The sequence below is a fragment of the Sminthopsis crassicaudata genome, chromosome 5 (assembly GCF_048593235.1).
Source record: "Sminthopsis crassicaudata isolate SCR6 chromosome 5, ASM4859323v1, whole genome shotgun sequence".
NCBI classification, from domain to species: Eukaryota; Metazoa; Chordata; class Mammalia; order Dasyuromorphia; family Dasyuridae; genus Sminthopsis; species Sminthopsis crassicaudata.
The window spans coordinates 121,805,828-121,831,778 of NC_133621.1; the positions used below are offsets into that span (position 1 = coordinate 121,805,828).

Sequence of the window (25,951 nt, forward strand, 5' to 3'; positions counted from 1 at the left end):
CCTGGTTCAAACCATTATTGATGTAAAAAAATTGAACATGTGATATGATTAACAAATGTGCCAGAGAATGGTGTTTGAAAATGATGACTTCTCAGTGGGGCCTTGAAGGAAAGAATTTCAATTTCAATACAGAGATGTGTATATAACACAGAGGACAATGCTTAGAGTTGAAGAGAGTAGAGAATGGATAAATGCTGCTATTTTTATTTTACCAGACTGCGTATATACTAGAACTTATAACAAAGAACTCAAGCTGTGGAATTGTAAGACTTAAGTTTAAATGTTATTTCTGATAATATCTGTGAACCTTAGGCAAATTTTTTATCTCACCAGGACTTAGATTTCCTCATTTTAAAAATTCCATAACTACAGGTTATGGAATACATAACATGAAGGTGTGCATGTTCATGTACATACTCTGATAGAGGGATCTAGTGGGCTACTCATGCAACCATATCTCACAGTCTTAATCTGAATTCTTCATGTAATTGATATTTCCCATGTGGATTGTCAAACTGATATCTTGATTAAATCTAGCTCTCAATAAAGAAATCCTGCAGTACCATGCATCTCAATACAAACTTCAAAGCACAATGTAATCTTCAACACACAGTGTAATTTTCAAAGATGAATATCTAAAGAATCTCAAAGTCTATAACTGAGGTATATCTGTTCCATGGGAATGAAGGAAATCTTTGGCTAATATATATATATATATATATATATATATATATATATATATATATATATATATATATATATATATATATATATATATATATATACATACACACACATATATATCTTAATAATTATACAATTGTTCAAGATTCACTTTTATAAGATTTTTGAGTTTTTCACTTTTTCTGTTCCTTCCTCCCTTTGCAAGGCAATAAGCAATCTGATATGTATTATACATGTATAATCATTTAAAACATATGTCCATATTAGTCATGTCGTGAAAGAAAAAAGGGAAAAGTCATGAGTAAGAAAAGACAAAAGATGAAAATAGTGTGCTTTGATCCACATTCAGTCTTCATAATTCTTTCTCTGGATTTGAATGACATTTTACATCCCAAGTCTATTGGAATTGGGTTAGATCACTGTATTGCTGAGAAGATCTAATTCTATCACAGCTAATCATACATAATGTTTTCCTGGTTCTCTTTACTTCACTCAGCATCAGTTCATGTACATCTTTCCAGGCTTTTCTGAAATTAGTCTGCTTATCATTTCTTATAGAATAATAGTAGAATAATGTTTTTTAAATGCACAAAATGCAAAGGATTTCAAAGAAAACCAGTTAATTGAAATTCAGTTTTCTAAATCCTTTTTTGAAGTTCATGGGCACCAGGTTAACCCCTGCTTTTAGATTGTGAATGTTTCTTTTCAGTATTTTTACAGCCCTCTGGGACTCAAGCAGTTTTATACAGAGTGAGTAGAAGCTTAATAAATATTTGATTACCTTGATATTCCCTTCATGTTCCTACAATTATACAAAGTACATGAATATATTCTATAAGTACTAATGATATGTTAGTTTCTGCATTTAGAGAGAACTCTAGGAAATATTAAGTTATTTTAAATGAAATGAACCAAAACAGCTAAGGACAGATGGTGCACTTCAATTGAATGTCCAATAATAATAGATGACATCATGATATAAAATGACAGTTAATTAAAATATTCACTTTATCCTTGCTAATTTCATATTCTTCCACTTAAAGGACCAGGACATTGATACTAACTATAAATAGAAATAGAATCTTCTCTTTCTTCTAGGTTCTTCTATATATTATCTCCCTGTGAACTTTCAGTATGCAGGCTGTCTTTACTCTCTATTACAGTACACCTGTTTGCTTTAAGATGTGCCCATTAAATTATTTGGCTTATAACTGTAGGATTTGTTTTTTGGGGTGGATTGGAGCTTAGAAGATGGCAAGGAAGATAGTAAGGTGGTTATAGTATTGTTGAAAACATTTCTTCTCAGGCATTAACAGAAAATAATACAATTGTACAAAAGGGTTAGGTGTTCAATTAGGAATATAGAGGTGGAGTGTGAAGATACATTTCCTTATGTTAGATATAAGGCTACATAGATAATTGGAAAATAATAAGGTATGAATAAAAAGTTTGTATATATATATATGTGTGTGTGTGTATACATATACATATATATATATACATATATATATATATATATATATAAAGATATATATAAAGATATATATATATATATATACACACATTGCAAGGATTTGTTGTGAAGAACATTTCTGCATTGGGGAGGTCGGAAAAAGGATAGGAATGATCAAATAGTCTTTTTTTCTGATGTACTTTTATGCAGAATTGATTTTAGTAGTTCATAATTGTTTTGTGTTTGCCATAATTAAATGGCCTAAAGATATGAATTGACAGAAATTATCTTAGAAGATTTTTGCACACTTGTAATGCTATCATTAGATGATAATATTTAGGTATTTCTTTGAGACAGAAGGAGTCATGAATATTGAGAATTATTTTATATTTATATTTACATGTATTGATTAGGATACTCCATCCTTTAACATTATAAGTTTAGTAAGTTTGGGACACTAAAATACAGTAAAAGGAACACAAAGCAAATCAGTATGGCAAGCCAGCTTTATTGAGAGTAGTATATACTTATGATAAAGAAGAGCTATCAGGGAAGAAGGAAATAACAGATGAGGCAGATGAGATACATGCTACTTGTGTACAGGGGAAAAAGAGATTCCTGCAGAATTGGTCCTTATTTGATATTCAAACTCTTTAAAGATTGGACAACTGAAATCACCCTTATTAGTGATCTAGTTTTGAAAAGATAACTCGGGATTTGAGGTTCTTTGTTTTTTTAACTTGGATTGACTACCAAAGTCTTTACAATATTTTAGTTAAGTGAAAACAATACCCCATAAAGCCAGAATTCAGGAATATCATATTTTATCAAGGATGACACTAGATTATATAGCTGCAGTGGGTCAGGAACATACCTAAGAGCTCCAGGGCAGAAGAGAAGGCTTGTGATCAGTTCCTAGAAGGATCTACAGAAAACCCCTGAAGCTTGGGACAATGAATGTCCTGGGAAAAGAGTCCTACTCTCTTCCTTGTTAATATAACTTTTAATGGTCAGAAATGTGTTTTGTCTGCTCATTTTTCTAGTAAAGAGTTAAAAGCTAGAATATGAGTAAACAACAAAAGATTAAAACATCCAAAAGAAGATGACATAGTCAGAGCTCCTACATCCAAAGCATTCCCCCCCCCAAAAAAAAAGGCTCTGACCATAGAAGAGCTCAAAAGGGATTTTGAATATCAAGAAAGAGAAAAAAAATTAAGAAAATAATTTAGAGTGGCACAAAAGGAAATAGAAAGGAATGCTTTAAAAACAAAATTGGCCAATTTGGAAAGAGAAGACACAAAAGCTCACTGAGGACAATAATTCCTTAAAAATAGAATTGAACAAATGGAAGTTAATGACATCATGAGAAGTCAAGGTACAATAAAGCAAAGCCCAAAAAATGGAAAAAAATACAGAAAAAAGTGAAATATCTCATTGGAAAAACAACTTACCTGAAAAACAAATGCAGGAGAGATATTTAAAAATTAATTGGTCTACCTAAAAGTCATGATCAAAAAAAGAGCTTGGATGTCATCTTTTCAAGAGAGTGAAGAGTGGATATGTGAATGAACCTTACTTTCATCAGAATTGTCTCAAAGAAGAAATAACATACATACTCAACATGGGTATAGAAATCTATCTTACCCTGCAGGAAAATAGGAGGAGAATGGGGAGGGTGATTGAAAAGAGCATATTGGGGGAAAGAGAGTAGTCAGTACCAAAACAACTAAACCAAAAACTTATTTTGAGAAGAGACAGGTGAAAGAAAATAAATGGGGGGAAATGCAACTAGCAATAGTAATTGTAAAAATAATTTTAAGGTAAGTTTCTCTGATAAGGTCTCATTTCTCAAACAGTGGGAATTCTCAAATTTATAAAAAATGAGCCATGCCCCAATTGATAAATGATCAAAAGATATAATTCGTGCCCAAAGGGCTATAAACTCATGCATATGCTTACCTAACAAGACTACTAGTAATGATTACCAGAAAAGATTTTTTTTTAAAATGTACTTGACCTATATGTACAAAAATTTTTTGATAGTAACTCTCTTCTCAAGGCAAAAATACTAGAAATTGAGGGAATGCCGTTTTAGGGAATGGCTCAATAAATTCCGGTATGTGTGATGGAGAATTTTTGTTCTATGGAAAATGAGCAGCATACTCTCAGAAAATAAATAAAATTAGAGAAGTCTTCCATGAACTCAAGCAGAGTGAAATGGATTAGGTACAAAGTAATAGCAATGTTCTGGGAAGACCTGGTATAAATAAATGACTTTGATATTCTCAGTAATACAGCCATCCATGACTACTCTGAAAGGCTTATGGTGAAAAATCCTCTCAATAATCCAGAGAAACAACTGATTGTGTCTGATAAAGATTGAGGCATTCTCTCTCCTTTTTTTTAACTGAATTTTTCTTCAGAATTTTTATTTTCATTAGGGTGGGAGAGCTATGTTTTTTTTTCACAAATGTGACTTTTATGGAAATATGTGACTTCATGTATGATTTCTTAATTGTAGGAAGGGATAAGGGAGAGAACCCTAGAACTCAAAAAAATTTAAAACAAATGTAAAAAATTTATAACTGGAAAAATCCTAAAGTTTAGGGGGGAAAAGAAAAGAATTTCTGCCTAAAACATCTTCAAGCAGGGCTACCAGGAAATATTTCAGGGATAGCCTCAGAATCTAGCATATAAATAAATAGTAATTTTTATTTGTCAATTAAAGGATTTTATAAGCAACAGAAAAATGCATGTTTGGAAATAAATTACCATGAATGAATGAGACAATCTACTGAGATAATTCACAAGTTCATTTAGAGGAGTTACTACTTGTGTCTTACCAAACCAAATAATTCCCATGAATTTGAGGGACAATCTGGACTTTTGCAGTATTGATGGCCCATCCACATGATTGCATAACCACATTTGGGCCTCAAGTTGTAAATCTGGCAAGGAATCAGAAGTTAGCGTAACATCATTGGTGTAATAAAACATGCTCACATTTCCTGGATCGTCCCACCAGGTCCTTGGCCACAAAGCAGCCACAAAGCCATGCCATATCATTGAGACAGTGTAGGTATCCCTCAGTAGTGCTGTAAATGTCCACTGCTTGCCTTCCCATGGGAAAACACAGACTGGTCCTGTGAAGACTGTATTGCTACAGAAAAGTAGCAGAGCAAAGGATGCCATCCACCCAAGTGTCCCTCAGTCATAGCAACCATGCTAACAAGAGCTCAGTCAGTTTCTGCCAGTGCTTCCCCACATCCACTAGATTCACTTGGGTATAATGGGCTTATACCTAGTGTATCACTTAGTGTGTCAGTTCTGTGGGGAAGCCCTTGGGGATTTCTTCCAGGTTCCATATCCTGATGATGCTTCATTTTCTGGATTCCTTCTGTTCCCTTTTCCCCATGGGAGCTGCCCATACTCTGGGCTATTTTAACTTGCAAAGCCCAGATGCACTCCTTCAGGGACTCCTTCCCTCTTTTATAGGCTGCTTAGCTTGGGAACCTATTTCAGTGTGTCCTGGGCTGTAGCTTTTAGGAGGCATAGAAACTGCTATCCTACCTTTGCAGCCACAGTTATGGACCTAATCCACAAAAAGAACTGACTGGTGGAGGTGGGGAACACTTCCTTCTTGAGACCCTGCCAGCTATGCCAACTGGCAGACCTAGAGCTTTTCCAGTCACTGTCCTTTGATCCCAGAAGGTGAAAGAAAAACTGAGGCAATGAGAAGCAATATCAACAGAGACCCTAACACAGGGGAAGGGACAGCTCCAGCAGTGACTTCAGCAATCAGTTCTGCCAGCCCTAGCTCTCTTTTCTTTGCCCCAAGTGGGCTTCATTTATTGAGTATAGACAAAGGTGGATACTTGCCAAAGCATTACCAAAAACACATTTGCACAGAAGAAGCAAGGTCACTCACATGAGCAGTATGCGCTTATGCAAGAAAGAGATAGAGATACTTATATAAGCATTATAGTTATGATTACATTACTTTGAATATATATATATATATATATATATATATAATCTACATCTGGAAAAGTCTATATCTGGAATCCTTAAGGCTTATACCCTTAGAGAACCCTATTAACCCATAATATTAGAAAACTTATATCACCTTATTTTATTCTTAAGCTCCCAATTGCTCAGACCAGTCAGATACAGCATATAGATAGTAAGCTCTATAACCTCAGCTAGGTTCTGCTTTGCTACAAAGAATTAATTTTATTTTGTATTATCTCTATCACAGTAACACTTTCAAGCATCCACTTCCCTTCTTTCTGCAAACAATCAATTCCATACTTTAAAAAAAAAGAATGTTTTAGTAGATATTTTTGTTTCTTATTTTACTAAGATTAAATCACCCAGTTTGAATTCTTTCTCTTCACCATCTTTGGCTGTTTTCAATGTCCTCGGCTTCTCTCCAGTAAAAGCAGATGATGTGATCCTCCTTTCTAATGTTAAATAAAAAGCATCTTTATATTTGTTTATATCTCATTCTATCTTCATTACCTCATTCCAAATAGTCTTTCCTCTCTCATATATTTCCTCTCTCCATCTCTATGAGATCTTTCTCAGTCTATAAATGAAATCAGATCTTTCCTACCCTTAAAAAATTTAAAATAAAACCAAACACCAGTACCTCCAAAATACCTTTCCACACCCTTCAAATTATTGCCTTAACTTTTTTCACCCCTTTCCTATGTAGTTTCAGAAAAGAGTAATATATATTTGCAAATTCTGTTACCTCATCATTCATTACTTGTTTAGTTCAGCTCTGCATTATTCTTCATGACCCCATTTAGAGTCTTTTTGGAAAAGAAACCAGAGTAGTTTGTGATTTTCTTATCTAGCTCATTTTACAGATAAGGAAATTGAAGCAAATAGGGTTAAGTCACTTGCCCATGGTTACACAGCTAATAAATGTCTGGGGCAAAATTTGAACTCAAATTCTCTTGAATTCAGATGATCAGCACTTTACATCACCCAGCTCATTCCTTTACCTGTCATAATATGTTATTTCCCACCATTCTACTGAAATAGTGCTCTGGAATATCTCTAATAAACTTGAAAATAGGTTAGGATCAGGGGAATAAACAAGTGGTTGTTATCCACCAGGATAGGGACTTGGGTTGTGATAATAAGACATGGTTAACCATACATCCAAGTGGTAGGAGCTTGGATCTTAGTAACCAGGATTTTAGAAAGCTTGGCTTGGGTTCTGCTTCATGTTTCTATTTCTTGTTTTTCTCAAAATTTGACCAATGGTTAAGAAGTAAAAATCACCCTGGAGGGGTCTAGCCAGTGAGTATAGAGTAAACATTTTTCCCCTTGCCCCTACATTTCCCTGATACCTCCTGAAACACTCCCCCTTAAACTAACCAGTCCCTTGATGCTGCTTGATCCTATGCTGCTTTATACAACAATAACGACCTTTGCTATGAGAAACCAGTCTGGTGTCCATATAATTCTTACCTATTATACCTACTCTCCCACTGTAACATGTTGGTTACAAAAATCAATGGATCACTCTCCCTTAAATCTTTTTACACACCTTATGTTATTGGCTATCTCTTTTCTTATTCCTCAGCTTCCCTTCCATATTTTGCTCTTATTTCTTTCGCTAGCTCTTCATGCTGTTCCCATCTTAGAGAAGCTTGAATGGTTTTCTTCTACCTCAGATTAAGCAAACTTAAAGTTAAACTCTTAAATTAATCCCAAAATTAAATTCCTTCCTCACTTTCCATTACTTCCCCCCCCCAAATGACAATAGTATTATTCTTTATCTCACATATAGAATCAGTTGTTAATTTTACTTCTAAATTTTTTCTCCTCTCTGAGCCATCCTTCCCTACTTTAGGCTCTTGTTATGTTTCACTGGGTTGTTCCAATTACTTTTGAATTATTATGCCTTCAAGTTTTTACCTGTCCAATCCTCTTTCTAGATAATAAATTAATTTTTAAAAATGTGTCCTTTATTTTTTGAAAACTTATTTTTGTCTTGTATTTTTACACCACATTCCTTTTCCTTTGACCACTCTCCTCTTCTATATTGAGCTCTCTCTAATAGCATTTAAATAAACCAGCAGTCTAATATAATTGACATGCCACAGTGTCTGTCTGTAATCCAGGTCCCATGCTTGCTGCTGTAATTTTCTTTCACTGTTCTGTCATCTGTTGATAAAAAGGAGTCAAGGAGTAATCTCTTCTTTCTCACAGAAGCAGGATAGTCAGGAAATTTCCCTCCAGAAAAGATCAGGCCTCTGAATTCTTCATTTTGAGATCAATCAGTGCCAAGGCAATTTCCCAGACTACAGTTGCCCAGGCAATTTTCCTTCTCTGACCACAATGTTGGAATCTGGAGATCTAGATATACCCCCTATTTTCCCACAGGAAGCTGAATATTGAACATTATCAATGAACACTGCCCATAAGGTAATATGGACAAGTTGGTTCAACTGCCATGTGCTTGTGCCCCATCCAAGAAGGCCACCACCAGTTTCATGGTGGGATAGGGAAGAAAAAAAGAGTATACAATATTCTATGATCTCTCTCTTTTCCCCACTCCTGGCATGGTCTCAGATGAGAGAGTATGAAATGTAAAAAGGCTGAAGGTAGTTTGCTGCCCTCTCCTATACAGGATGGGTTGTTCTTGAACCAAAATTCATTCCTCCAAGGTTTCAGCCAGCAAATCAAATTGAGAGTACCTCTGTTCACTGGAAACCAATATAAAACTGTCTGTTACCTTCTCAACCAGGTGACAATACATGAGTCTGTGTTTTACGGATAAAGAATATTTTCTAATTGATTGATAAACTCTCTCCATGTATTTGTGTCAAATCCCTACATGTTTTAACATAAGAATTTTAGCAGAGATTCTGCCACTGTTGATCAGTTGTATCTGATTCCATGTGAATCGATTTGGAATTCTTGGCAAAGATATTATAGTAGTTTGCCATTTCTTTCTCCAACTCATTTTACAGATGAGGAAACAGAGTTAAGTTACTTGCCCAAGATTACACAACTTAGTATAAGTATCTGAGGTCATATTTGAACTCAGGCCTTACTGATTTTAGACCTAATTCTCTGTCTGCTATATTATCTGTAGAGGCAGAGATTATACCTGTATTAAATGCAAATTTTTGAATTGACAATTCTGGATGGAGCTCACTACCTATCCATACCTTCTCCTGTATGATTCTTCCCTTTGATCTTCCATAGGTCTTCTACAACTGATGGACTCAGTATGTTGGAGAAACTGTTGAGGTCATCCATCTGTTAATTGTCACCCTTGCATTCTGGTCATACCCACCTATTTTTTCAATTCCTGAATGATATCCCTGGCTTCATATCTTGGGTCTAATTATCAACAGAAATAGGCTTCAGTTTTTCATTGCTGTAATGAACTTTCTAATTCAGATGTCTGATCAAATCACTGACCTGCCCATAAACTTCCAGTGAATCCCTATGACTTATAGGATAAAATACAAACTGAACTTATCTGACTAATTTTTAGATTTTTCACAATCTGTTTTTAACCTGTCCTTCTAGTATTGTTTGATATTATATCCCTTTACAGGGCAGCTAGATGGCACAGTATAGGGAGCAGTGGGTTTGAAGTGAGGTAGGCTCATCGTTCTGAATTCAAATCTGGCTTCAGACACTAGATGTGTGACTCTATATAAAGTCACTTAACCCTATTTACCTCAGTTTCTTCATCTATAAAATGAGCTGGAGAAGGAAGTGGCAAACCATTGCAGTATCTTAGCAAAGAAAACCCCAAATAGAGTCACAAAAAGTCAGAGATTATTGGGAAAACTAAATAACACAACAACAGATAACCTTTACACTTGTGCTATGTCAAATCACTTTAAGGCATTCCTTCTCTTTTGTTCTACTCTCTCTCAGTCTTTATGCCTGGTATACTTGTGTTTTGTATGGCCACAAGTCTGAAGCCTTCTGTTTTCTTCAGTGTCCATTTCAGTTGCCGCTTCCTTCACAAAGCTTTTCCTGCACTTCCCATATGAAAATGACACCTTTCTCATCAGAATTTTCGTTGAATTGCGTTTGTATCTCTACTTTGTACTTATTTCATTCCAACATTCCAACTTGTATTAGCCTCCACTCTTATTTGTGCATTTAGAGCAAAGACTGCTTTTTTTGATCTTCATATTAACATCTAATACATAATAGTTATTGTATATCTGTTTAATATTCATTTAAATTGAATTAAATTGCATGTAAATGTAAAATTAAATTGTATTTAAATGCATAATATATTTAAATTAAATTGAGTTTTTGAGTTGAGAATAAATATTGTATTATCTTTGTGTTAGGAGGGGTATTTATTTAAGGCAGAAAGGATGTTTGCTTAATGCATACTGACTTTCTGTGCTTTGAACATAGATAACTAGGAAGTATCTGAGTTGAATTGATTTGAACAGAATTAAAGAATCTAAAGTATCTTCTGATCCATGGTTTGATTTTTATATTTTGGTGTTTTACTTACTGCTTCTCAGGAGGAAAGCTTCCTTATAGTATCTGCCATTGTGTGTTTTGGATTATTTCTGGGAATTTTACTGTGACAACTTCTTGAAGCAAGAGTGAACCCAGAGGCATAGTCTTTATAAAAATGCATAGTATCTGGGATTTTTTTAAGAAGGTAAGTATATGTTAGAGGCAGCTAAGTGGCACAATCAATAGAGTTGTGAATCTGAAAGCAGGAAGATTCATCTTCTTGAGTTCAAATGTGAACTCGGGTATTTATTAACAATGTCACTTTAGAAAGGCAATGTTGTTTGATTTAGTTCCCTCCTTTATAAAATGAGCTGTATAAGATAATTTCAGAGGGGTCTGAAGAGACTTACATTAATTGATATTAAATGAAGTAAGTAGAACCAAGAAATGATTGTATGTGGTAACAACAAGATAGTGAGATGATTAATTCTGATAGATATGGTTCTTTTCAACAATAAGATGATTCAAACCAGTTGAAATGGTCTTGATGAAGAGAGACAACTGCACCCAGAGAGGACTGAGTGTAGATCACAACAAAGTATTTTCTTTTCTTTTTTTTTTTAAACATAGTCACTTTATTATAAGATTTTTTGACACTATATATGCTTGAGTAATTTTTTTATAACATTATCCCTTGTAATCATTTTTCCAAATTATCCCCTCCCTCCCTCTACTCCCTCCCCTAGATTACAGGCAATCCCATACATTTTACATGTGTTCCAATATAACCCAGATACAATATATGTGTGTAAATACCATTTTCTTTTTGCACATTGAGTATTAGATTCCGAAGGTATAAGTAACCTGGGTAGATAGACAGTCGTGCTAAAAATTTACATTCACATCCCAGTGTTCCTTCTCTGGGTGTAGTTGTTTCTGTCCATCATTGATGAACTTGAAGTGAGTTGGATCTTCTTTATGTTGAAGATATCTACTTCCATCAGAATACATCTTCATACAGCATTGAAGTGTACAGTGATCTTCTGGTTCTATTCATTTCACTCAGCATCAGTTCATGTAAGTCTCTCCAAGCCTCTCTGTATTCATCCTGCTGGTCATTTCTTACAGAGCAATAATATTCGATAGCCTTCATATACCATAATTTACCCAATCATTCTTCAATTGATGGACATCCATTCATCCTCAAGTTTCTAGCCACTACGAAAAGAGCTGCCACAAATGTTTTGGCACATACAGGTCCCTTTCTCATCTTTAGCATTTCTTTTGGATATAAGCCCAGTAGTAGCACTGCTGGATCAAAAGGTAAGCAAAGTTTCATAACTTTTTGGGCATAGTTCCAAATTGTTCTCCAGAATGGTTGGATTCTTTCACAACTCCACCAACAATGCATTAGTGTCCCAGTTTTCCCACATCCCCTCCAACATTCATCATTATTTGTTCCTGTCATCTTAGCCAATCTGACAGGTGTGTAGTGGTATCTCAGAGTTGTCTTAATTTGCATTTCTCTGATCAGTAGTGATTTGGAACACTTTCATATGAGTGGATATAATTTCAATTTCATCATCTGAGAATTGTCTGTTCATATCTTTGACCGTTTATCAATTGGAGAGTGGTTTGATTTCTTATAAATTAGGGTCAGTTCTCTATATATTTTGGAAATGAGGCCTTTATCAGAACCTTTAACTTTAAAAATATTTTCCCAATTTGTTACTTCCCTTCTAATCTTGTTTGCATTAGTTTTGTTTGTGCAAAAGCTTTTTAATTTGATGTAATCAAAATCTTCTATTTTGTGATCAATAATGATCTCTAGTTCTCCTCTGGTCATAAATTCCTTCCTCCTCCACAGGTCTGAGAGGTAGACTATCCTCTGTTCCTCTAATCTATTTATGATCTCATTTTTTATGCCTAAATCATGGACCCATTTTGATCTTATCTTGGTATATGGTGTTAATTGTGGATCCATATCTAATTTCTGCCATACTAATTTCCAGTTTTCCCAACAGGTTTTTTCAAATGAATTTTTATCCCAAATGTTGGTATCTTTGGGTTTGTCAAAGACTAGATTGCTATAGATGTACGCTTTTTTGTCCTTTGTACCTAATCTGTTCCACTGATCGACTGGTCTATTTCTTAGCCAATACCAAATGGTTTTGGTGACTGCTGCTATATAATAATTAGATCAGGTACAGCTAGACCACCTTCATCTGACTTTTTTTTTCATTAGTTCCCTTGCAATTCTCGACCTTTTATTCTACCATATGAATTTTGTTGTTATTTTTTCTAGGTCATTAAAATAGTTTTTTGGGAGTCTGATTGGTATAGCACTAAATAGATAGATCAGTTTGGGGAGTTTTGTCATCTTTGTTATATTCGCTCAGCCTATCCAAGAGCACTGAATGTCTTTCCAATTATTTCAATCTGACTTTATTTTTGTGGCAAGTGTTTCATAATTTTGCTCATATAAATCCTGACTTTTCTTTGGTAGATGGACTCCCAAATATTTTATACTCTCAACATTGTTTGGAATGGAATTTCTCTTTGTATCTCTTTCTGTTGCATTTTGTTGGTGATTTATAAGAATGCTGAGGATTTATGTGGATTTATTTTGTATCCTGCCACTTTGCTAAAGTTGTGAATTATTTCTAATAACTTTTTAGCAGAGTCTCTGGGGTTCTCTAAATATACCATCATGTCATCTCCAAAGAGTGACAGTTTGATTTCCTCATTTCCTACTCTAATTCCTTGAATCTCTTTCTCGGCTCTTTTTGTTGAGGCTAGCGTTTCTAGTACTATATTGAAGAGTAATGTTGATAGTGAGCAACTTTGTTTCATCCTGATCTTACTGGGAAAGGTATACATATATATACATATATATATATACACACACATATATACACACACACACACATATATATGTGTATATATATATATATATGTATATATACATATATAAAAGAATACGTGAAACTTGTATTTCACTAATACCAGGAGTGATGTGTATTGGGCAGATCTGGTAGAAAAGGGGTTAAGTCAAGCAAACCTGTGTACTTTCTATATGAAGGTGAGCCTGAATTCTAGGGTAATACTACAAGTCTGGAACTCTGAACCCTGAGGGAGATGATCTTAATGAAAGAGATATTTCTTTGGCTCTTTCTAGACTTGAGTTTACATTCTTTGTGTTTTCATTCAGAAGAAATAAAACTGTCTTGTATCTTTTCTGTACTATTAGCCTGAGTACTTGCTTGGTGCTCAAGGACCATCTTAACTTTTTTTGTGTGCATTTGGAGATCCATACACAAGCCAAATAAAGCATGAGAAGCCCTTAGTATTGAATTTGGTCCATATAACCCAGAACTACATATATGGGAAATGGGTTACACTAATACACTATAGTTTTTAATTTTTTCTTGAACAGAGTTTAGATAACCCATTTTACACATATGAAAACTGAGACCCACAGAGGCAAAATAATTTAGCTGACATATCTAGCTGATGAGCAGCTAAGTCTAGGTATAGTATGCTAGGACCTGGAATCATCTGGCCTTAGAATAATCAGGAGCATATATTTACGACCGTCAGTAAGCATCATATGTAATGGAAATAAACTGGAACCTTTGCCTGTAAGATCAGGAGTGAAACAAAGTTGCCCACTATCGCCATTACTCTTCAATATAGTACTAGAAAAGCTAGCCTCGACAATAAGAGCTGAGAAAGAGATTGAAGGAATAAGAGTAGGAAATGAAGAAATCAAACTGTCACTCTTTGGAGATGACATGATGGTATATTTAGAGAACCCCAGAGACTCAGCTAAGTATATAATTCACAACTTTAGCAAAGTTTCAGGATACAAAATAAGTCCACATAAATCCTCAGCATTTTTATATATCACCAACAAAATGCAACAGAAAGAGATACAAAGAGAAATCACACTTCCAAAAAATTATTTTAATGACCTAGAAAAAATAACAACAAAATTCATATGGAAGAAGAAAAAGTCAAGAATTTCAAGGGAATTAATGAAAAAAAAGTCAGATGAAGGTGGTCTAGCTGTACCTGATCTAAAGCTATATTATATAGCAACAGTCACCAAAACCATTTGGTATTGGCTAAGAAATAGACTAGTTGATCAGTGGAATAGGTTAGGTTCACAGGGCAAGGTAGTGAATAAAAATAGCAATCTAGTGTTTGACAAACCCAAAGATCCCAACTTTTGGAATAAGATTTTAGTATTTGACAAAAACTGCTGGGAAAACTGGAAATTAGTAAAGCAGAAACTAGTCATGGACCCACATTTAACACCACATACTAAGATAAGATCAAAATGGTTCCAAGATTTAGGCATAAAGAACGAGATCATAAATAAATTAGAGGAACATAGGATAGTTTACCTCTCAGACATGTGGAGGAGGAAGGAATTTGTGGACAAAGGAGAACTAGAGGTCATTATTGATCACAAAATAGCAAATTTTGATTACATCAAATTAAAAAGTTTTTGCACAAACAAAACTAATGCAAAGAAGATTAGAAGGGAAGTAACAAATTGGGAAAATATTTTTATAGTTAAAGGTCCTGATAAAGGCCTCATCTCCAAAATATACAGAGATTTGACTTTAATTTATAAGAAATCAAGCCATTCTCCAATTGATAAATGGTCAAAGGATATGAACAGACAATTCTCAGATGATGAAATTGAAACTATTTCCACTCATATGAAAGAGTGTTCCAAATTACTATTGATCAGAGAAATGCAAATTAAGACAACTCTGAGATACCACTACACACCTGTCAGATTGGCTAAGATGACAGAAACAAATAATGATGAATGTTGGAGGGGATGTGGGAAAACCGGGACACTAATGCATTGTTGGTGGAGTTGTGAAAAAATCCAGCCATTCTGGAGAGCAATCTGGAACTATGCCCAAAAAGTTATCAAACTGTGCATACCCTTTGATCCAGCAGTGCTACTACTGGGCTTATATCCCAAGGAAATACTAAAAATGGGAAAGGGACCTGTGTGTGCCAAAATGTTTGTGGTAGCCCTTTTTGTAGTGGCTAGAAGCTGGAAAATGAATGGATGTCCATCAATTGGAGAATGGTTGGTTAAATTATGGTATATGAATGTTATGGAATATTATTGTTCTGTAAGAAATGATCAACAGGAGGAATACAGAGAAGCTTGGAAAGACTTACATCAACTGATGCTGAGTGAAATGAGCAGAACTAGGAGAGATCATCATACACTTCAACAATGATACTATATGAGGATGTATTCAACATAGAAAAGAGCTAATCCAATTCCAACTGATCAATGATGGACAAAATCAGCTTCACCCAGAAAAGGAACACTGGGAAATAAGTGTAAACTGTTAGCATTTTTTTGTTTGTTTGCTTTTCTTCCCAGATTATTTTTACCTTCCCAATACAGTTCTTCCTTTCCAACAATAGCAACAACAACAAAATTCGGTTCTGTACATATATATTGTACCAAGCATATACTATAAGATATTTAATATGTATGGGAATGCCTGCCATCTAGGGGAGGAGGTGGAGGGAAGGAGGGGAAAAATTCGGATAATGTTATAAAAGAAAAAAAAAATCTATGCATATGTACTGTCAAAAAATGTTTAAAAGTATAAAATTAATTTTTAAAAAAGGACAATAAATATATGCTCCTGACTATTTTAAGGAATAGTCCATTTATTCCGATACTCTCAAGCATTTTTAGTAGGAATGGATGTTGGATTTTATCAAAGGCTTTTTCTGCATCTATTGAGATGATCATATGGTTTTTATTAATTTGATTATTAATATGGTCAATTATACTAATAGTTTTCCTAATATTAAACCAGCCCTGCATTCCTGGTATAAATCCTACTTGATCATAGTGTATTATCCTGGGGATGATTTTCTGAAGTCTTTTTGCTAATATCTTATTTAAGATTTTAGCATCAATATTCATTAAGGAAATTGGTCTATAGTTTTCTTTTGCAGTTTTCGATCTACCTGGTTTAGGTATCAGTACCATGTCTGTGTCATAAAAGGAGTTTGGTAGGACTCCTTCATCCCCTATTTTTTCAAATAGTTTATATAACATTGGGGCTAATTGTTCTTTAAATGTTTGGTAGAATTCACATGTAAATCCATCTGGTCCTGGGATTTTTTCCTGGGGAGTTGATTAATAGCTTGGAATGGGACTATTTAAGCAGTTTACCTCCTCCTCTGTTAATCTAGGAAGCCTATATTTTTTGAGGTAGCCATCCATTTCACTTAAGTTATCAAATTTATTGGCATAAAGTTGGGCAAAGACAAAATACCTTCTTAAACATCCATTGTTTTGAATTGAGTTGAAAATGCATTGAATCAAATTGTAATCATTATAAAACATTTTTAGAAAATATCAAACTCTTCTTTGAATATTTTCTATTATTGTTGAACAATCACATTAACATGTACACTTAATTATATGTGCCTTTTTTCCTTTTCTTTTAGGTTTTCCTTAAGAGTGATCGGGTGGCCAGAATGGTTCACAGTGGAGGGTGTTCTGCTAATGACTTCAGAGATGTATTCAAGAAAAACATTGAAAAGAGGGTTCGGAGTTTACCAGAAATTGATGGATTGAGCAAAGAGACAGTGTTGAGTTCATGGATAGCCAAATATGATGCTATCTATAAAGGTGAAGAGGACCTGTGTAAACAACCAAATCGAATGGCCCTTAGTGCTGTATCAGAACTCATATTGAGCAAGGAACAACTTTATGAAATGTTTCAGCAAATCCTGGGGATAAAAAAATTAGAACATCAGTTGCTTTATAATGCATGTCAGGTAAGATTATTATTTTTTATGGGTTCAATACTTGCTTTATCTGTATTTCATATAGATAAAAAATGAGCTGAAAATGGTTACTCAATTCTGCAAATTAGTGATGTGTTCCATATTGAATCAGATATACAGAATTTTAGAAAGGTCATTTGTTGCAAAAATGGATTAAACTTGAAGTGGTACTTGTTCACTTTAATCTTTAATCCCCCATGTTCAATAAAATTTATTTCATTTGCCATATACTCTATTGCCCAGATATCTAAGTAGTTAGAAATCCAATGCTTCAAAAGTTATTGCTTTCATGTTCTGCAGAGATATTGGTTTGGAAATGGTTTAAAAATATTTATTTTTCCTATTTTATTTAGAGCTTATACTATTTATTGATTGCTTGCTTACATTTAATTTTGTCATTGAATCATTACCTTAAATATACTGCCTGAATAGTATTTATTTAATACTGATCCCAAGATGAGGTATTATAACCCAATCAAAAAGATGTAATTTTCTTAAATTTGGACACCATAATAATGGTTAACTTATTTTGAGATTGGCATGGCAGTGGTGGGGGATTATTAAAGAAGCAAAATTTTGCATTTAACTTTATGATTATTTAACTGGGTTTATTTTAAGATTCAATGATGCAGTCAAGGATTTAGGAGTAAAATGTAATGATACCTTTAGTTCAGAATCTTTCTATGATTTCTTTTATCTAAAACTTTTTAGGAGAGAAAAAAAATCAACAGAATACCTGATAATGAAACATTATGAATTCCCTGAGCCACAAGAATGCCTAAAGTATCTAATACTTTATAATTTGGTATTTTAAAAAAGATAGCAAAACAATGTCTACATCTAAGTCTGAGTTGGTCCTTACATTCCACTCAGTAAATGGTTTTAAGTTTTGGGGCCAAGAAAAACACAAAAAAACTCTTCAGTTTTCCAAAATGTGTAAATTTTTTCAAAGAGTAATCTCTGATTTTCCCTTAATTGTTATTTATTCTATTACTTTGTTATTAGCAATAAAACAAGGTGATGCCATATGGCATAACCCTGAAAGTATAGATCAATGGTCCTCCTCAAACTTTTTAAATAGGGGCCAGTTCACTGTCCCTCAGACTGTTGGAGGGCTGGACTATAGTAAAAACAAAATCTCACACTCTTTCTCCGCCCCTCAGCCCATTTGCCATAACCCAGCAGGCCACATAATGTCCTCAGCGGCTGCATCTGACCTGCAGGCCGTAGTAGTTTGAGAACCCCTGGTAAACCTTAGGAAGCCATTTCCTGAAATGGACAGAATAGGGACCTGTATTTAAAACGCACATTGTTGACAAGGGACATGAATTTGCTATTTTAGAATGAGGATGAATTTTGCTTCTCTGGATCTTGGTTTACTTTTCTTTAAAATGAAGTGGTTGAACTAATGGTCTCTAAAGCTCATTCCAGCAGTAAATCCTATGATCTAGAGGAAAATATCACCCTATGGCTCTATTTATCTCCCTTCACCCCCTCCCACCTACACTTTGAATGTTTTAAGAAGTTAATGCAAGTGGGGGTGGGAAGAGGATGCTTAGTCAATTTGATAAACTTACAAAGTAGAAAACAAAGGTTTGGGATTTTCAATGCATCTCCCTCAGTCTCATTTTGCATCTTTTGAAGAGTAAATTTCATTGATAGAAATTATCTTCAAGAACAATTAATCGACTCCTACTTTTGTAGGACCTTCAGTCTTAGAAGGACTCACTAGTTTGCATTCATATATAAAAGGGATCCTATATATCTCTTTGGTTCTCTTTCTTTTTGCCCATGCTTCTTGGAGAGATTCAGGGTGCTCGATAAGTTTTATATGCTACTGAGAATGAGGGAAGAAGGGGTTGAGTTTTGTTTCCCTTATCTTTCAAGCCAAGAAAAGAGCATTCCAGCAATACTAAATTATTGACCTTAATCTTGGAGATTCAGTGGTATAATCTTTCAAACACATGATAACATTGAGGGGCAACCATGTGGCTTCAAAGTGAGAGCTAATGGGGGTTTGTTATATATCAACCCAAATGTTGAGAATCACAAGATATGGATTTATAGCTGGAAAAAGAAGGAACAATTCCTAAACAGCAGGATTTTGGAAGGGATATCACCTTCATGGGTATCCCCAAACTCAAGAGTTTGTCAAACCAGTTTTCTTTTAAGGGAAGGGGAATTCTCTTTACATTGTACATTTTGGCAAGAGAAGAGAATCACAAAAGTGGCTTCAAGGCTAGCAATGACAGGGAAACTGAAAAATGATATGGAAAATAAGGAACATGATCTTTGCCTTCCTATATTATCATGATTTGTTTGGGAAGTGTTGATGAAAGAAAATGAGCTGCTTAGCATTTCCACTTTTGGAGAATATAATCTTTCAGAGTAAAATTATACGACTGGAGGCATATGTATAGAATGTTAGAGAAGTTTCTCTTTTGAGGGATTCCAAACTAAAAGGTAGTATTATGATTCTGGGGAACTGCATGTCTCCCTCTGAAAAGTAGGACTGAGTTTAGAATTTCAGGGCTCTTGCCCTGTGGTGAAATCAAACTTGGTATTACTATCTAAGAAGATTCCAAACCATAGGATACTACTTTTAATTTGCAGGACTTTAGGCCTAGAGAATATTTACTTGCCAAAAAGGAAACTTGTATTATTGGTATTATGGATCAGTATGATATCTGAATTTATTTGATATCTGAATTTATTTATGGACTCCTGCTTATAAGTTTTTGACATTTTTATAAATATATATATATATATATATATATATATATATATATATATATATATATATATGTAGTGATAACTCTCTTATAATTGATACATGCTTTTGTATCCTTTAATATTTTTATAAGTGATGGAGATAACTGATGATCTCTAGAGATATAGACACCAGATGTATTCTAAAAGCTCAGTTATTAATGGGGTTATAAGAAGAAGAAAAAAAAAAGAGTGATTTGGTGGGGGAATTTCTCCCAGGACTGGATTTGATCTTGTTGAAAATAGCCTCTAAGCCACAGAATACCTAAATATATAAGGATTCAGTGATGACAATGATGGATTTTGTAGGGAGAAAATACTGAAATAAGATTTGTCTTTGTTTTTGTCTCTCAAAGAGACTAAAGGTATGGGTTTCTGTCTGAAATGAAGATAAATCTTATTTCAGTATTCCTGATCTAAAAAACAAAAATCATAGTATTGCCAATGGCTTTCTTGCAATTTACTCAAAAAGTACTTTAAAAACAAAGGCAGTGCGATAATAGAATATAGCATTTATATATGAAGAGCAGGGGGTACTATTAACCTCAAGGACCATTAACCTTAAGAATAAAAGATGAGTAGAAATTCTAGGTAAGATTGACAAGAACTAAGAAAAAAGAATATAGTTTTAACTGAATCAAAGATGTCAAGTATGAGTAATTTTACTTATGTTGCAATAGTTATCAGGGTTAGGTATTTATAGTTTTGTTTTTCTATAAGCTTCTGATAATCCTATAATTTCATTCCTTATGCCTATTTCCATTATTACTAGCAATAAAAATCCTTAGGAAACCTCAGAGCTGTGTGCTTGCTTGCAAGAGGACCGTAGCAGTAGTTGCCACCATATAATTGTTTTCTTGTTACATAAATAATCAAAAAAAAAAAAAATGAAGCTTACTGAAAAATAATTGATGAATAAGAGAAACTAACAAGAATAAAGATCTATTGGGAGAAAAAAAAGAATGGGTTTGTTAAATAGAGGATTAGTCTGGGACAGCTAAAAGGTACAGTAAATAGAGCATCTGCTCTGGAGTCAGAATAATCTTAAATTCAAATCCTACCTCAGAAGCTTAAAATATTTATTAGCTATGTGACCTGGGGCAAGTCACTTAACTCCAGTTACCTAGCAAAACAACAACAAAAACAGAAAAAAAAAAACAAAAATAGGGTTATTGTGGAACCAGAATATTTCCATGAAAATATACTAGGTATGAAGACTATATCCTGATATCATATTTGGAGAATTAGCATCCAGAATCCATTGACAGGAAGATGCCTAATTCTCCTTTGGCAACTCAAATTAATGCTGTTCTTAAACAGATTATGTGTTTTACATAAGTCTGTTTAAACAGACTTATGTGTCTTAACCAAAATATAAAACCTAAATAAAATATAAAATATATTTTCCAGTGGAAAAAAAGAGAGGTATTTTTATGTACCATGATTATATGAGATCTGCCTCTTTGAAAACTTGTATTTTATTTCTTAATTTTCATCATAGATCACTTGATGAAATTTAGGAATAGACTTTTGAATTTGTGGAAAATCAGAGACATCTAGATATTAAGATAATTCTTGGTTACAGAAATCATATACTCATATAATCAAATCTTTTTCAGTATTTATTATATGGAATAATGGCAGTCATTTGGAAATACAAGGAGCTTATACTTCAAGGGGGAGACAACATATATCTATATATAGACATTTACACAAGATACATAACACATTTTTCTCAGAATATATACTTTATAGGAAAAGATCCTTCACAGAAAGACTAGTACCTGAGGTGAGGAGTAAATTGGGAAAAATCTCCTCCATATGGTAGTTCTTGACCTGAGCCTAAAAGAAAGCCTTGAGGAAGGAGATCATTCAAGACCTTGGGGACAATCAGTTAAAAAAAAAAAACACAAAAAAACAGATAGTAGGGCAACTAGGCCAATATGGATATACCAAAGAATATTTAGAAGGAATTAATGTGTTAAGAAGTCTAGAAATATAGGAGGTTTTTAGATAACAAAGAGAGAAGTACATATTCTATTCTATTTATTCTATAGGGAGACACTGGGATAGGAGATTACATGGTAAAACTGTGCTTAGGAAAACCACTTTGGCAGCTATATGGAGGATGGGTTGAAGTGAAGAAAGAACTTTTACAGTCATTCAGGGAATAAATTTTGAGGGTATGAACTAGGGTTATGTGTGTATAAGTGGAGATAAGGAGACATAGGGAGAAATGTGAATACAGAAATTACAAGATTTGTAATTGATTCTATAATTGGGGTAAGTGGAAGTTATAAATGAATTTATGAGAACTAATAAAATAATTAAGTGAAAAAGTAAAGACAGAAAAGAAAAGAGGGCCCAGTATAAAACATTGTGATTTACCCACAGTTAGAGTGATGGAAACCTGAGAAGGAAATAATCAGAACTAAGAGAGAACACTATTATAAAAACTCAAAAGGTTAAAGAATTCATGAAATCAGCAGTCAGGTGCTGCAGAGAGATCAAGAGCTTAAGGATTAAAAAATGTCAAGTGAGATGGTTAGTAATTTAAGAGAGATCAGCATTAATTTAAATGAAGAAGATGGAATCTAAACTTAAGTTGCTTTAAAAGAAAATAAAAGAAAAGTATACACCTTTTTTCAAGAAGTTTAAGTGAGAAAGAAGAGCAGAGAAATAGAACAATAACTTGCAAAGATGGTAGGATATTATTGTGGCTTTAGGACTGAGTGAGACTTAAATGCTTCCATGTTTGTATGTAGCAGTAATGGAACCAGTAGAATGGGTGGCAGGATGAGAAGGAGAGCAGGTTTTTGTGCAATATGATACAGAATGGTATCTTATGGAGGGAAAAAAATGTGTTAATCACAAAAAGGAAAAGGGTAGTTCTTAGAGACTAAGAGGAGGAGAGAATGGGGAAAACAGCATGAGGGAAAAAAGGGTGAGATGAGGGTAATCTCACTGAATGATCTTACTTTTTTTCCCCCCCACTTGTTTTGAGTGATATATGAAATAATATCCTTAGCTGAGAGTTAAGGGGAATGATTCTGTGAAAACCTTGAGAAAAGGTTTAAAACAGTTTGTATGGTAAGTGGGATAGAAATCACTTAAAGAAGAATAGTATTACCTTATTACAAGGAGTACAAGTTGAGATTAGTTAACAGAACTTTGTAGTAATGTATTTAAGGCAATTTCATGGTTCCATTCAGTCACACTTGACTAGGAAAATACCCTAGATAAGGCTTTGATAAAGCATGAAGAACAATAAAATAAGGGAGTAGAATTGACCTAATTTACCACATAGTTAAGATTTGGGAGGTAGGAGACTATGACCAGAGTTGGAGTAATTGTTCAGGAAAATATAGTATAAGGGCTGGATGTCAGAGGAGAAATAGATTTAGGAATAATTAGATTTATGGAGAGGTGAAATTATAAAAGATTATGATTGGACAATGGAATTGTCAAGTTTTTGAACATCATTTGTTAGTGATGGTAAGATCATTATTCTATTTAGTGAAGAAAAATGGTAGAGGACATCACTGGAATTGAGTATTTTGAGGGTTTGGGGAGTTAGATTATTTCTGGAAATAACAATATATACATTGAGGCACCTAGAAAGCAGAAGTTGAGGTAAGCAGAGAAATTTTGAATCACACACTGAATTAATTGATAAAGGAGGGAGAATGTCCCAGTGAATCTTAAATGAAGAAAGGTTATAACAATTATAGAGAATTATAGAATTAATTTTTTGTTAAGATATATCCAATCAGATTATAACTTTGGCATATTCCTATAGTATATTGAGAAGGAAGAAAAACATAAAATATATTCATCCACCAAACTGATATTAATTCCTATCGCAAGGTGGAAAAGCTTTTTTTTTCTGTCAAGGCTCATTTTGATATAATGTCATGCACAGGCCATACAAAATTATCAACTTAAAGAACTCAAGCAGGGGAAGGTTGTTGTTGCTTGTGGTTGCCCTATGCCATGACTAGACCAAATGATTTCACTGGCTGTATGTTTCTCACCCCTGTCCTAAAGGAACTTTAAAGACAGACTGACTCACCTACATTAAATTGTAATACATATGTGTGTGTGTGTGTGTGTGTGTATGTGTGTGTGTATATATACGTACATATGTATCTCATCAGTAATAATTATATTTCTGTTTAAAAAGGTTTAAAAATGTTCTAAAAAAAAAAGTGATAAAGGTAGGTAATGTGACATTCCAATGATAACCCTGCAGTTTTAATAATGAAGAATTAATTCATTTTGCTCTTTAAAAATTCTTGAGGTTTGCAGCTTGCTTTTCCTTCCCTGTAGTTCAATTGAATGATTGTAGATGCTTTCAAGGATCCTTGCAGTTCTTTTGTTAGTGTTATTGGAGTTTAAAATGTAAATATTTGAATTTTTTAGTTTTGTTCAGTTTTTTCTTGTTGAAAGTCTTAATTATGTGTTCAAAGTTCAGCTTAGATTGCATAATAACCTTTCACATAATAATGAGAAAACCACTTACTAAAACTGTTATCTTTAGATGGAGGTGAGTATCTGCAAGTTAGTGATTCATTATTTACTGTTAGATTTTTAGAATTAATTTTTTCATTTGAACTATGAACTTTCATATGTTTTATATGCACTAATTGATAGTCATAGGACCATCTGTATATAAAAACACATACGTGTTGGAACATCAACAATGATTGAACTGTTGATACTCTTTAATCTCTTTTTGGTCTCTCTTGACTGGCAAGCGTTATTTACTGGAAATGTCAAAATATCTGTTGGATGACTGTTGACTATTCTCCTGGAAGAACTGAATCATTTCCATATTCTCATTCTTGCTATAAATGAAACTAGAAGATATTCCAGAAATTATTTAACTTCAGCCTGTCCTGAATAAAAAAATTCTACAACAAAGCTTCGGTGAAATCTAGCTTTCACTTCAAGACCTCCAGAAATAAGGAATCCAATTCTCCTCAAGCAGGAAGTTCTACCTTTGGATATTTAAATTGTAGAACAATTAGTCAATTAGTATTTTAATTTCTTAAATTATGCCAGATGGAAACTGCACTAAGAAATGGAGAATATAAATAGTGGCCAAAGATACCTGCTTTGAAGGAGCTCATCTTTCTTATATCAAACTGAAACCTGCCTCTTTGCAACTTAAAATATATTAGAGCTGGAGGAAATCTCAGAAGTCCTATAGTACAATACCAGCAACAAAATTATCCTTTATTGAACAACTTTCCTTTTAATGAGCCTCTCTGAAGTTCATTCTCTCCCTATATTTGTATATGAGTGAAATCTATCTAGTATGGTTGAAGTAGGCAGAACCCACAGTTACCTCCTTTTCACAACAAATTGACAGAGTTGAGAATTTGCTAAAAATCTTTGGGAAAATCAGTTGTTTATGTTTTCATTTTCCCTTCTACAGTACTGACTTTCATATGGAAGACTTAACAATACACAAAATTCTGAAGTTCTTTGATCAGAATTTTCTTATGTGAATAAAGGATTTTAAACAAAAGAAAACAAATATTTTAAAAGCCTGTGATTATAAAACAGATCCAAAATTTGTCCATAATTTTTTTTTATATTTCTAAAAATCAGAAAGTAAGTGGATAGATACCTCTAAGTATTCTGTAAGAAAATTATGAACAGTTTATGGACAAACACATTCCTTATATATAGGGAAAAGATTTTACTGAAATTTGCAGATCT

The 25,951-nt window shown here is 33.7% G+C and overlaps 1 protein-coding gene across 5 annotated transcripts in view; it reads left to right on the forward strand.

The window, feature by feature from the left end:
• CADPS2 (calcium dependent secretion activator 2) overlaps positions 1–25,951 on the forward strand; it is a 714,206-nt gene that overhangs the window by 252,136 nt on the left and 436,119 nt on the right. For 4 of the 5 annotated variants that reach the window (XM_074268127.1, XM_074268122.1, XM_074268124.1 and 1 more), the window contains exon 3: positions 17,114–17,446. In XM_074268127.1, coding sequence (XP_074124228.1) covers positions 17,114–17,446 — 333 coding nt within the window. Of the gene's footprint in view, positions 1–10,687; positions 10,809–17,113; positions 17,447–25,951 lie in introns of those variants that run through there. The other variant, XM_074268126.1, reaches the window with a different exon arrangement.